Source organism: Amblyomma maculatum, chromosome 1 (genome assembly GCF_055883805.1).
Source record: "Amblyomma maculatum isolate TAMU_Amacu chromosome 1, ASM5588380v1, whole genome shotgun sequence".
NCBI classification, from domain to species: Eukaryota; Metazoa; Arthropoda; class Arachnida; order Ixodida; family Ixodidae; genus Amblyomma; species Amblyomma maculatum.
In genome coordinates, this window is record NC_139344.1 from 110,165,136 (window position 1) to 110,180,321 (window position 15,186).

General features: G+C 42.5%; 1 protein-coding gene across 1 annotated transcript in view; it reads right to left on the reverse strand.

Moving 5' to 3' along the window:
* Positions 1-5,938: 5,938 nt before the first annotated feature.
* Positions 5,939-15,186, reverse strand: part of LOC146203486 (cytochrome P450 4c3-like) — a 39,457-nt gene continuing 30,209 nt past the window's right edge. Inside the window, exons 8-11 of the mRNA XM_084585708.1 lie at positions 13,883-14,056; positions 9,516-9,582; positions 8,498-8,677; positions 5,939-6,099 (exon numbers count right to left, since the gene is read on the reverse strand). Of these exons, the coding sequence (XP_084441834.1) occupies positions 5,939-6,099; positions 8,498-8,677; positions 9,516-9,582; positions 13,883-14,056 (582 nt within the window). The remainder of the gene's footprint in view (positions 6,100-8,497; positions 8,678-9,515; positions 9,583-13,882; positions 14,057-15,186) is intronic.

The window sequence follows — 15,186 nt, forward strand, 5'->3', positions numbered from 1 at the left end:
CGCTGTCTTGTGGTCAGGCATGGACCACAAAGGAGGGATGGGTGCTGTGGTCATGCTACAATCAACTCACGCCTGACCGGTAACCGTTTAGACCCTCTCCGCAGCGCGCCTATAGCCAGCGCAGTTTTCCAACTGTCTCTTATCTAAGAAAGTTGGGAGACGGGGAGGACGAGAGGAAGACAGGTAAATTCGTCAAGATGCGTCAACTCGTTTCACGAGTGAACCATGGCACAGAAATCAAGATAGCTGTAGGCAGCAAGGACGTGTTTGGCGTCGTGCGCGGAGCGGGCGGCCCACTGATAATCCCTGACTGCGCGCAATACATTGTTTTGTCGCCATCGAAAACCAAGTGCAAATACTGCGGACACTGCCCGGTAGCACACGGGAGGATGAACGAGAGCGGTGAGTATATATTTGTGGACTTTTACCTGGTTACTTGTGCAGTTTTATACTATAGCACACTTGTTAGTACGTGAACAAAGGAGTGAAACTGAGCGTTACTATGCACAGCTTGGTCGCAGCGCCTTTCGTCCGGCTTATGACCTCGGATGAATGGATGGATGGAATATAGGAGCGTCCCCTTTGAAACGGGGTGGTAGCAGTAGCTATCATGCTCATTTTTCTACCTATATCTTAATTATTGATTTTGATTGGTTAACTAAACCATCATTCTATTTATTATATTTTTGTTTCTACATTAGATCGAGATCGAGCAGAGCCGCCACCTAGCGGCATAGCGGCGAACCCTATCCAGTGTGAATGCGCGTTCGCGTCGTGTGCCAGCCCGCAATCATTTACGTGCGCGCGTGCGGCGTGTACAAGACTGCATTTTGTTTGTTTCACGGTTTCTGTGCGCTTTTGCTTACCTATCTGCCCCCTGCAAATAAAATATAAACAGGCTATTACCCCAAGTTCCATTAAAAAAAAAATACTTTTCAATATCGAGTATGCCATGCTGGAAAGGACATCATCAGTCGCGGGCTTCGGCGCTTGGGATTCTTTAACAAGCGGTGTCTCAAACGAATCGCTGCTGTCCTTAGGTGTCGTGTCGTAAGCAAAACAGGTTGCTGCCGTCAATACAACTTAATGAAAACGCTCAAAATCGAATATTCCCGTTTCTGTTTGGAATACCGCAATTATTGAAACATGCGACCACAGATTGCTGCACAGCAAAATCCAGTTCAAACAAGCCACTCTGTGCCTTCTGTATCCACGATAGAATTGTATGAGTAACACTTTTTTTTTGTTTTTAAACTTCTGTCGCAGTGTCTCAGTGGGGCGCTCGACTGCTGATTTCGAGAACGGAGGGTTCGATCCCAGCCGTTTCGAAAGGCGCTACTTGGCTATAGAATTTGACTGCACGGTAAACAATCCCACGTGGTCCCGCCCCTACATCATCCGTCATATAGCCGATGTCGCATGGCGCGTCAAACCCATATATGCATTTCATCTCTTTTTTTTTTCTGTAGAAATATTCTGTGCATCCGTAACAGTGGCAATGAGCTTATTTCGCTTTAGAGAAATGCCCGAACGTTTGAGAAACAAATCTTCGCAGCACCTGTTGCACAAAATATTACATAATACACATAGGTCAATGTAGATGGTAGCCCATTAGATTCACCAGAACCCCTTTTCGTCTGTGCTTTCTTTCGAGCAAACTGGTTGTTTCTGACAAGGGGAGAAAATATCTTCATACGGGCTTAACCATCGGTGTTTAGTTCGGGAACAAATACATACTTACAGTCGCTTGATAAGATGAACTCCATATTTGTTTCAGGATGGTTTTATATCCGGCACCTACTTGGAAATAAATGACAAAACTGCCCAGTCACTGCTCAACAATAATTAGAAATCTTCAGTCTTCAAAATTCCTTGCCAATACATGACAGCGACCAAGCGCAGTTTTTACGATGTCTTCGCAGCTACTGATTCGTAGCTTGCACTTTAACGTTACTGAATATTAATCGCTGATAGTCCTAAATTTTCTCAAGTGTGTAAAAGGTCTGTCACATGTGAAATTTATTGTCATTCAAAACAGAAGTAATTGCACTATACTAATTTACCATTTATAAACATCACACACATAAGAAATTCCTTATACTTTCCTCGGTTTCTGGAAATCATTTAGAGTCATTTCAGAGTGCAACACCAGATTATCTGCCGCAGAAAGCATCCGCCTTATTGTGAGCTCGGCAAACTAAATCCACTCACCGCTCCTACCTGTGAGCAGGTGGCTTTCCTGTACAGTGCCGGCATAATTTCATTTTGGGGGAATACTTGTGCCTGGTTGTCTAGCCAGAGTTGATGTCCACTCAGTCTACGGCAACCCGCCGAGCAGTGAGCTGTAAGTGCTACATTAACCTGCTTAATCCTCGAGTCAAGTATCTAAAGTACTGCAGGTCAGAGCACAAACTTTGTATCTCCGTGGGCTTGACACTAAAGTTGCCTGTCTCACTCGTATAAGACACGCGCACTCTGTTTAAAAGGCGATATGAAATGTTTACGCTGAAGTACCAGCCCTGTGAGCGCCGTGCAACGCAAAAAGCGTGCAAAGCGATGCCAGTAAATCTAAAAGGCGGATGGTCGCGTGCCTTGTTTTCCTAAAAACAGCGCATCTTTTTTTTTTTTTTTTTTTTTGCTGCATTGGCACAAACCGCGGATATTTTTTTCTGGAATATCGGAACACTCTAAACAGTAAGTCGCTAATGCATTGCAAAAGGCACGTTTTTATCGCCAACAAACCCGCCGTAAACTCAGAAGCAGGCATACGTCGCATGCGTTTCTGCGAGCGAGCGCCGCCAGCTGCACGTCCCCAATATCAGAGCGACGGTGGCGCCACCTTTAGGTTGATCGCGGCGAATTGCGTGTTTCGCCTGTGTCCGCATTTTCAAAGTCGCTGTAGTGATTTCTATTGGTTCAAGGCGCAAGGGCTCGTTGCATGACGTGCTAAAATTTAGATTGATATGTGAATTTAAAGGTCACTTGCCTTTAATTTACATTTTGTGCTTCCAATATCTCCTTACGAACTCCACATAATGAGAGATCTAGCGGTGAAATGACCGTATGAAAACCTTTCGCGCCTGTATGACACAACCATGCCCATTAGAGCAGTATTAAACTGTCATATGAGAGCCGCTTATTCATTTCTACATCAAGGACCCCTTCATATTCATTTTTTTTTTTTTTGTAGATGACACTGCCGGCAGGTGCAGTGCAAGTGAAAGCTCCTCACAATCTACACTTTCACGGACGGAACGTTTGTTTTTGCTGGCAGCCAGAACGAAGTGATCCGAGTCTCCTGTGGTGATCTACAGCGCGCATTATTTGTCTTCACATCTATTGCATTACGAACCAGGAGTATTGAACGCGATTTTATTCTGTACAATTTATTTGTGCTGCCTCATAGAAGGGTAAACAATCGGAGCTTTAATGTAGGATTCAGTGCACGTGGATGCCTTTTTACATTGCACAGGGAGAGATCATGAGTGCAATTTTTCGGTTTGTTTTGCCCAAGTATTGGGAGATTTAAAGCCTGCACTCTTCGTGTACGTCTAAAAGTGTCATATGTACTTGCATCGTATTGTTTTGGTCATCTATAGTGTTTTTTTGTATTTTAGCGCCCGCCACAGGGAGGAACCACGTTGGCAGTGTCTACGCATCATCTGGTACGATCCCGAATTTAACAGCGCCACTCGTGTTGAAACAGAACGGTACTTCGCACCCCATGCCATCTTATTAAGTTAATCAAGGCTGCGATTGGGGCGAGTTGGTATTGAATTAGCGTGTCTTTTTTCGTTCGTCTCGTTTTCCCGCGCTTTTTTCACTATGAATGTGATCCATCTTATTAAGGCGAGGGCCTTTATCGGCTCATACTCACGGCCATGACTCTGGCCATCCGGCCACCAACTCACATCGCCGGAATTATCAGGTCTGTTCTTTACGGAAAATATGGGAATCTGAGAAGAATGGAAGATCCTCAGTATTATCATGTGAAGTGATAGCGAAGTTTCAGTTAACAGCAAGGCATCCCATGAAGATGAACCTAATATGCTGCCCAACGAATCCCGCTTTGGAACAACACCTTGAATGTTATCGAGCAGGAATGATAGAAGGTGAACTTTAGGCGAACTAAGTTTATAATTAGATATTTTTGCTGGCTATTGACGTTCCTTAAGATTTAGTCAGAAGTTCCTCAGAAATAGTAATTTATTTTTTTCATTTGTGACAAGTTTATCCTGGCGCAACTTAAACGGCAGTTCTCGGGCCTTTCGAAAGTGGAGAGCAAGTTTTATCACGCTTGCCCTAATACCGCCAGGGGGCGCAATGAAGGACATTTTTATATAGCCATGTATTTTTGTCTGCTGCTGATTCATTGTACATATTTGATCTGTATTTGTGTTGCATTTTTTTAAGCAGGCAATCAAGCAAATAAATGAGATGACGCATTGCTTCAACGCAATGGCCAGTCTCCTTACCTCGAGCTGCAAGGGTCCGATACTCAATAGCGCCGAGGTTTACTTTCGAGCGGTTGCAAGAAGGTGGCCTCACAGTCATCTCGACGAAATCCAAGAATGTGGGTAGCAATGCGCCCACACTACGAATTCATGCTTTGTCAATGTACTCTGCCATACTCCCTTAATCGTTGCTGAAGGCCACAACGACGAACGTATAACTTTAGCATCAGGTTAAAGGTCGGATCATTTAGAATGCTTTGAATTAAAGACATGAGAGTGCACGGAATACTGAAAAATTTTAATTTTCTTAAAGCAGCTAAAAAAAATTATTTTCTTGCTCATGCGCGAAGGTTACAAATGGCGTCTGTAATTCATATTCAAGGCAAAATGGGACACAAAGATTCGGATTCCAAATTTTTGTGAAGCGAGTTTATTAAAACTTTAATAAATACATGAGTCTTCGTCGTCACAGGGCTTTGGGTGTTACCTTTCACTGAGTCTCTTATGCAACCGCTCCATAAAAAAGAAACACGAAGAACAAAACAGTCACAAAGTGAAACGTTGAGCTCGTTGGTCTGCACATATGATAAAAAACGCACCTGTGTGAGTTGCCTCTCTTCTGTGCATTGTGTATTCAACTGCGCTTTCATCAACTATGTGTATGCATGTGGCTTTCACCTGTGTATTATCTGTTAAGCTGAGTTTTTCATCATGCGAGCAAAACAGTATGACAAACATTGGGTTCGTGAGTTCTGCTCTCCTCATGCATGCCGGTAACGGTTCGCAATAACGGAAAAGTCATGAGGACAAAAGTTTTCTCTACACCTATAGAAGGTACGGAAGACAATCGTTCATTTTGCAATTTGCAACAGCAAAGACAGGTCCAGGTCTTCGTCAAAATGACGAACGCTTCTAAGTAGAAAAGATTGTCCTGTGGGATGTCATGAATATTGAGAAACATCATGGTCACCGTTCACCTCCACCGCTTTACTGTAACGCTTTTCTCTATCCATCTCTAGGAAGGCCTTCCTCGCACATGCGTGCCGGCATATGCATTTGCCAGCATCCAGGAGCAGGAATGTTGTACCCAAGGCGAACATGTAATAATAGCGGGTCAGAGTATTCTGCAGCATAAAACCTTCCACGACAAATTTGTTTTCGCGCAAATAATGTGTAAAGTGCAAGGAAATAAGAATAGCTTATAGGCGAGACCACGATTTTAAAGTATGCCCCAAGTCGTAGGTGCAAAGACATAATTTGTTGCAACTGAATGAATTTGGCGTGAAAGCTGAGCAGCAACAGCAGGTGAAGACTAGACACAAACCTGAACAAGCGAGCGTGAATAGACATTGCTGACAAAACGATGCGGGCGTATGACCATTGTGTATTCGAATTTGCGGCTCTAGTGTTTGTTTTAGGCGTGTGAGCGTGATGAGAAAAATTAAAAAAAAAAAAAACGTATTGCGGAGACAGTAGCCAGGGTGCTATTCTCTCGGAGTGAGGCGTATCCGCAGGCCATTCCGGGCACGGAGTACGAGCTCGGCCACGATCTGAATTTTATCCCTGGGATGCATAGATTCTAACTTGTAGTTCCTTAGTACCCGGGACACCAGAGTCTTCATCTCCATTGAAGCGAACTTTTGGCCTACATAAACATGGAAAGGGAACGATGAGCAAATGAAAAATAAGTTTGAAACGTTGCGCAGGTAGGCAATATGAGTTTTGTTTTCCTGACCGAATGGCTCTATAACCTTTATCAATACCGCATCATGGAGATCATGCATGTTGTCAGAGAGTTCATAATATTTTGGGGAATAAATGTAAAGAAAATCAAAAGACATCAAATCGGTGCAGCGTACACACACAAAAAAACGAGGAGTGAAATAAATACAAAGTGAGCATGACCGCCAAACTGAATGCACATCCTTAAGGTACATGGCGCATAGTTTGATCTTAATAGTTGTTGTTCCAGTTATTGTTCCTGTTTTCAAATCTGGCGATGCTTGTCGTGTCAATACCTTTCGACCAGTGTCATTGATTTTCTGTTTTGCGAAAGTTTTTGAAATGGTACTGTACGAACTCATGAGATCATACTTCAAAAAAAAAAAAAAAAACAAGATCTCGTCTGCAGCACGACTTTTTAAAAGGGCGATCTGTGGAAACGAATATATGCCACTTTTTTTCTTATAGTGGGCCGCATGTTTAATTGTGGCCAGGTAGATGCAGTCTACTTTGAGATGATGAAAACTTTCGACACTGTTTCCCACGAGGTACTTGTGATGAAGATGGAACAATACAGACTTTGCCCAATGTACTGCAGATGGCTCGAAAGATACCTCGTCAACCGCCGTAACATGGTTCGATTTTCCGGCAGTGTGTCCAACAAATCTGGATCATCTTCGGAAGTACTTCAAGGCTCCAACTTATCACCACTGTAATTTTTAGTGTTTGTAAATGATTTGCCATTACACATCAAGAACTGGAGAATTTGGCTCTTTGCAGATGACTTCAAATTATTATGTAAGATTGTAAATATTGAGGACTGCCACCAATTGCAAGCCGACATCAACAACGTTGAGAAATGGTGTTTAATTAATCAATTAAAACTGAATATTAAGAAGACTTCCGTCATGTGTCTAACTAGGAACGCGATACTGTTATGTTTGTTTATACACTTATAGCTGGTCATATTTCTCCTATTCCATATGTACAAGACCTTTTCATTGTTTTTTATTCAAGGCTCGACTTCAGATTACATGTATCTTCAACTACGCTGCGAGCATTGACACATATTGATCTTATGTCTAGATTAACAAACAAGTTTCGACGGCACGAATGCCAGCGATCTCTATACTGTGCTCTCGTGAGACCACGTCTTGAGTTCGCGTCAGTAGTCTTGAATAAAATATCTGCCACCTATTGCACGAAGATTAAAAATGTCCAGCGTAAATACATGCGCATCCTTTACGACAGATATATTTGTCGCCGACGTTTCTACGACTATGATTCTCTTTTGGCGGGCCTCAGTATGTCTACTCTTAGTGACAGTCGACTCATACGGGACATGAAGTTTCTGCAAAATGTCGTGCGCGGCTCCATTGACTGTGGAACCTTACTGATGTCGCTAAAATTTTGTGTGCTGCATGCAAAGGCCTCAAAATGTTTCGAAACTTTTTACACTGATTTGCACGCTAACTGTCTGATGACTAATTACAAATCTTATACAATGCCAGATTTATTGACATGGACATATTTACCTAATTGCAGTTTTCGTGCCTATTTTTAGATGTTTTTAATATGTCTTTGTGGTGTATGACCTAGTGTGCGCTCGTTTAGTCTATTTGGCTATTGAGGCACACTCAAATAAAGCTATCTATCTATTAAAAAGAATATCCGAGGTTCTAGCCGGGAAAAATGTGAAACGGCGTAGCTTTAAGTCAGGGAGTAAGAAAGGGAAAGACACCACAGCACTGTGATTCATGGGGTGTCATGTCTTTTCTCCGCCGCTGTCTTAATGTTGCACTGTGTCGCACTGCTAGCTGTCATCAATTAGCAACTGTCCCGATCAGTCACGCTTACATTCTACCAGGTACATTAGTACCTCACCATTTTTGAGGACCTATAATAAAATACCATGCTAGCCTTTTAGTACGAATCGAGTCATTTTATCTGCTTGATTAATTTTCAGTAAGCATCTTGGTTTAGTTCGGACACGAAGAAAACGCTAAAACCACCAGAGTTTGGTAATTCACGCCTCGTTGCTTCTAAACCTCTGCATAAGTTGCCATCGCATGATCAAACAGGCACGCGCGCTGCAAATAACCAGTTGCGTTAACTGACCTGGGAGATTGCTGATCCGGCATATGCACATTCACACATGCTTACTTTTTTCAGAACTCTTGGTGTGGTCCACCTAACACTAAATTTAAACGAGGATAGCAAACAGTGCAATTTGTAGCACGTTTGTGGTCCAATAAAGTGGTTAAGAGTTTTGTTTATATATTTTATCGCTGTTAGCAGTCGGTATCCAAAGAGCATCTTACCAATGCAATTTCTGTAGCCGGCTGAGAACGGCACGTAAGCAAATGGGTGCCGGCCGACGCAGTTTTCTGGCAGGAAGCGCTCAGGTATGTACTCTTCGGGCTTTGGGAATTCATTTGTGTCCCGATGCAGCCCGTAGATGAACACAGTGCACACAGTACCCTTGGGTATAACATAGCCATCTGCAACAACATCATATGAGACAAGGGAGCGGGTAGTGTAGGTATGCGGAATAACAGTTAATTTAAACGCCGGGCCTCCAGCGTGCTAGCACTCATTCACCTTTTTCATTTACAATGCTATGTCACGAAGAATGGGAAATAGTATTTTAAGTTATTTATAGTTGGGTCCAATGTTTAGGAAAGTCGCCTCAAGGTTATAGCTGCCTTCAAGCATCGTTAAATATAAGGCGGGAGGGGGGCAGCGTCCAGAGATAAAGATCGAAGTTGGCTTTTTATTGTTTTGGTAACCTTGGTTGAGGAAGCCCAAGTTTTTGCATAAATTTATAGCTACCCAAACAATATCCCACGGGCAGTTGAAATTTTTGGACGACCCATAATGTACATATTACCTCCTATATATGTATATACATGCAAATGGATAGTCAGTACATACACCCTGCAAATGAAACCTATATGTGTCTTGCTGGTACTTTTTGAAGGGCATGAGTCTGATTTTAAAATAAGTTGTTTTATCTCTGGGGATATGTAAATGATTAGAGGAAGCAGTGTTTAACCTCCAAAGAATTTCCTAGAGAAGTAACACATCAGATTCCAAAACTGTTTTTGTTGCCGGTTTTTCCTGTTTCGAGCCTTCTTTTTCGAATTCATTCCCCCAAGGTGCTCGTTTTTTACTATTCATGTAAGCTCTGCAGTGCAGTGAAAACGTATTTTTAAGCATAGCCAACCAAATAAAGACTAAAACGTAATGGCCATCAAAAATATTGCTACCAAATGTATGTTCCCAGAAACTACAAAAAATGATCAAAATATATTAGAAACGTTATAGAAAACGCCATACCATACGTCCAGTCTTCTTGAAGCAGGCGCCCTACTAGCGGTACGGACGGAAATAGTCTCTGTGCCTCCTGAAAAAACAAGTAAAAACATAGAACAAAACATTAGCGCCCTGACTGCTTTCTTAATCAAGGACCGTTTGTGTACTTCATTCGTGTAAGCTTGCTGGAACATTTCCTGGCAGCGTTGCGGCCGAAGTTTGATGAAAAGGTACGGAATGACACATATTCATGCTGATATCACGTAGGGACTAATCATAAAGTTACATAGCATTTTTTTGGTCGAAGTAATCTTGATTAACTTCAGTATACTTTGTCCCTCGTACTGGCTGTAGCTGGACTACGTACGCTTTTAAGGCGAAAGCTTTAATGCCTCATCGTTGTCAGCAGGAGCTGTCGGCAGAGACTGTCAGCAGAGAGTGTCACACTATCTAGGGAGATAGTTAAAAAATAAATAAATAAACCCGGGAATCGCACCTCCACCCCTTGGATCCCCAGCCGAGCGCTCTACCAACTGCGCCACGCTCAAGTTTTTTTTCTTTATTGCGAAATGTTCATAATGACAAAATATACAGTAAAAAAATATTTAAAAAGTTTGCAGGCCGCTTGCCGGCCGCGAACAATGGAGTCGTTTCATTTGTGCAAGATTTCTAAACACCACCTCGATTTGAGCATCACATACTTTATCTTTCAAAACATCATCTTTTTTCACAATACTCTCGACAAAATATTCATACACGGATCTGGCACCAGTGTCACCGTGACGATAATCCATAGCACTGAGCCACATAGAATGCAGGCCCATCAGGAATATGCCATCGTATGACATTGCATCGTCGTGAATTGGCAGAAACCCAATACCTTTCTGTGTAAGCGTACCATTCAAAAGGCGCCACGCCCCGGTTCATGAAACGTTCATCATAATTCCCCTTGTCTACCGTGAGGATGATAGCGGGATTCCGCGAGTGACAGATACTGCGCCTTTAATTTCCTGTAAACGAATTGTAGAACGCCGGTGAACTTTGATGCGTTCAATTGAATGCTGGTTGTGTTCGACAAGGGGCAGGCCATGTACCATCACGACTGGTCATGACGTCACCAGGCAACTCATGCATAGAGGAAGCTGACCCGCCGGGCGCGCGATTCAGGCGTCCGTGCGGCGCCTTTCATTTGCCGCTTCCTCGAAGGCCGCACCACACAGCAAACAGAAGCAGACCCAGATGTCTTGGAGCCGTTAGTACAGTAGGCATCAGTGGCTTTTCATATTGGTTTGCAGGATATAGAAGGCGAAGTATTTGTCACAATTCTTCGCGGAAACATGTACCGTGCCATAAAGGAAGGAAGAAATGGGGGAGTGAAAGAAGAGAGGGAGATAGAGGTGCCGTAGTGGAGGGCTACCATCCACCGCGATATAATGGCTTACGCCTCAGCGCACATTAGTGGTCTAAAGTGCCCTCTAGACTTTTTCCCACTGCTTAAATCTTCTATCTTGCGATTGGAGCAAGGCCGGATTAACAATGACGAGTGCCCGGTTCCAAAAAACACTAAGAGGGCCCCTAAAATTTACCATCACGCTCCCCCGCACCCAGTTGTCATGTTCGAAACTTGATGCATTTTAGAATTTCTGCAGAGAATACACGCCATATATACTCGAAGAACCTGCGGACTGTTTGTGAACATCAGCATATAGTTTCCCGCAGACGGGACTCTAGATTCAGCTGCAGTAGGAAATGGCAGGACACACAATATACTCCCTTAAACGTCAGAACGCGCATTCGTGAAATAAATAATTTTCACGATCGGTTATTTTCTTGTCTAATTATACATAGCGCCGGACAATTGGCGATGCGTTAGAGAGATCGGTCTTGTACATGACCTGCTCGCAAATTGTTACCGTATATAAGCTGCCGATCATCTAACATTTTTGAGAAATAACCAGCAAGATGACTTGAAGTTCGCCTAAAGCAGTGCGTCTACACAAACTGCGATAATATGTCCTATATGCTGACTTGAAGTACAGCAAATAATTTTTATACTCCAAACGCTGTCGTAATGCGTGGAGCCAAATCTTTTCCAAATGGCGCCTGTAGGAAAAGGCATCTTTGCTTAACTGGCACAAAGATAAAGCTTTAACACGCCCAAATATTCTAGATGTGTTTACATTTATATACATTGTTCATATTTACAGAATCAGTGTTTCTGTTTTGTACACAATGACACTTTCAAAACCGAAGAAACCACTTTAGCACGCATCACACAACTTTGTAGTAAAAGTTATACTAGGTGAGTGGAAGCGATTTTCCCAAAAATTACGTATGCATCGTAAAAATGTCAACAAGCTGCTCCGGTCCACAAGTGTTCCGCCGCTGAGCTACAGTGTACTAGAATACTAGGTCGCCCACAGCGAAAGTTTTCGCTGCACATTCGGCTCAGCAGCTTTGAACCCCTGTAAGTCTTTCTGCTTTCAGTCTACAGAATAATTTTACACATTACGAGATGCCGTACGGAGTTTATTCCATCGAGAAGCTTAAGCTCCACCTTTCAGTGTATCATCATGGGACAGCGTTAATGGGTTCCATTTATCGGCTTCCCATTTGCAGAATCCTTCGCGCACATGCATGCCCTTTACTTCGGCGAACACTTCAGCCGTATTATATATCTGCAACGCGCAAAGCGTCCTCCTAAATTTTTACAGAAACATCAGTTTACACATTCAAGAAAATATTTGTTTAAATATTTCACAAGGATTCAACTTTTATATCAATCGTGCTTTCATATAACATGTCTGTTTTGTTTTTTGTTTCTTTCATTTTATATTTAATCAAGTTAAGAAAGGTATTCAGTATACTTCTCATAGAAACGCTTATAGAAATGTAGTACGTTTTCGAGCCTTTCACTGGGAGTTTCTTGATAAGACCTCCAACTTTCACCCGCTTGAGCATCTGCGTCTCTTAGCAAACACAAATTGCTGAGGCGGTTGTCAGCTATGGCAGTCATAATCACTTACTAATTATTTACTGCTTTTCCAACCGCTTTCACTGCATCCGCTATGATTTATTTAATAAAATACACAACTGAACTCAACAGCAATATTGACAGAGGTCAGTTGGTTTGCCACGTGGCACGAACGGACTCCCAACTGAAAGCTAGCTAGAAACCATTTATTTTCTAGACTTTAATTGGGACACGCTGACTCTAGCTGATAGGCATCTGTTGCGCACCATCTGGGACCACCTAAAATTAACTGAAACCACTCAGATACAGCTCAATCCACTTGGATTTTTTCATCTATTTGGGCAAGTACAAAGATTTGTACTTTGACTAGAGAAATATAAGGATGGATTAGGGATTAAACGTACGATGCGACAAACAGCTTTTTAAGCATCAGACATTGCAATACATAAGCTCTAACTTTAATCACAGGAAATCGGGAAGAACATTTCTCGATCCAACCTAGAATCCGCCATTTATTTCAACTCTAGGGGGCCTCTGAGAACGCAGGGTCCGGTTCATTTGAACCCTTTGAACCCTGAATAATCTCGCCCTGGATTGGAGTGATATCACAAAACCCATATGGTACTTTTCAATTCAGTACGAATACTGGAAAATTTCATCACTCTTTTGTGTTAGGCACTCTATTACTGAGTAGCCTTTCTAAGCACATTTCTTCATGTTATCTGAATATTTTTCACAGCATATTCTTCTTTCTTTATCACTTTGCATAAGGAAGGAACCAAAAATATTCGCGGGCTTCAAGAATTTGATTCAGTGCGTCATTACCAGGAAAACGAAAACAAGGCCATACTTTCCCATATTCTTTTTGTATCATCGGTTTTATGCTGCAAGGCTGCATTATACTTGTCCGCGAATGTCCTGGATGAAGTCACTGAAAAATTACCAGCTTATGAGGTATTGATAATTAAAAGTAAGTTATTCTACTCTGAGACAGTTGCATGTGACTATGTGCTCAAGAGTGGCAGAGAAGTTTTAGCACAACTCACGTAAGTTCTCATTTCTCAATTGCTAATCGGTTGCTACGTCGACGTTTCTGTAAAAAGTTGGATTTCAAACAGAAGCTTCTTTGTGCAAAGTATTCCCTGATCAAAGTGTTCTACGTGTAAGCCAGTGAGATTAAAAAGTTTGAATTTTTTATAAAGCCCGTCTGGGGGACACGCTTGATGCAACAAACTAAAGACGAAATCTTCAGCCGAAAAGAATAATCCTCACGTGCAGCAGGCTGCCGTGCTTATGACTTTTCATTTATCGCTGTCCTGAAGAAAACGTAGACTCGTGTACTGTTGCATGAATATATATTTGATGCATATACTATATTCACTGGACCTGGCTTCGTATCTTCTTTCTCTATACCCACCTTGATGGCACATTCCAAATACTTCATTCGCTTGATGTCTTCCATTGTTGCATCGCGGTCTCTGTCATCACCAAAGATTTCTTCCAGCTCGTCGTAGACTTTCTGCTGTATGTCTTGGTGCAAGCCCAACAAGTAAAGAGTCCAGCTGATGCCCACTGCTGTCGTGTCATGGCCCTACAAATGAGAAGAAGGGTGCTGAGGTTTCACCAGAACAGCAATCCTAAAAGCCTTGATTTGTTTTTCAGGCTTTTGAAGCGCAATATAGCTTAACGCTCATTACGAAAGAGGTGGACATTAAACTGGCTATCAAAAACAGCTGGAAAGTTTTTTTTACACAGGGTGATGGTAGTGGTTCACACACCCATTGGCCCTAAAGCAGCTCACAAAGTCTCTTGTTTGGAAAGCCTGACAGGAAACTAATTTTAACAGCAGCTTTTCTGTACCGCTTGAAGCAATGTCATAGGTTGACTGCCAGTAGAAAACATCCTGTAGCTGTGCTGGCAGTATTTTTACTTACAGGCTTTATTATTTCGCCCATGCATGTTGACATTTCTAAATTTACTTTCCAGCCCGCTAGACATATAAGTAATACAGAATTTCGGGAGGTACTGAAGCTCCGCCATTAAATGACGCGACGGTATTATGGCTGCTGTCAGCAGCTCCACTTGCAGATTATCATTCGCTCGCAAGCATTTCTGTGTTATAACGCATTTCTTTGAAGCAATATTTATTAGCACACAGTCGTAACCAGTCGCATTACTGACAAGGCCACCTCATATATATATAAAGCCCAAGCTTTCACAAAGCCGAGCGAACTGTCCCACGTTAATTAAAAGTAGCGTGCCTCCGTCGGGATCATTTGCCGGTTAATGGTGGAAGTCAATGCCGTGGAGAAAACATTCAAAACTTCCGCTTTAATTTCGGCTCTTCATTGCCATGTGGCATGGCACGTAATTGCAACCGGGAAAACTGAAATGTCTTCCAAATTGTCAGGCCTTCGTATGCAGCTTACCAAAAACATGCGTGTACGTCCTCACTGAGCATTAAAAAGTTTTTCCTCCCAATGCTGCTCTGTTCCATTTCACTGACTTCAGTATGCAGTCTCGGCTACTGCGGTTGGATCCCGAAAACAATGCTCTTACCCGGAAGGCTGCAGCTACTTCGGCGTGCTCAGTTTGAGGAGGGCAAAGTAGCACTCATAATTTGTTCAAGATCACACCTAGTGGCCTTTCAACGTAACGTGAGGAAATAGTAGGCAGAAATGAGTAAGAAGCTAAGCAAAACATACACAAGTAAATGTGAAG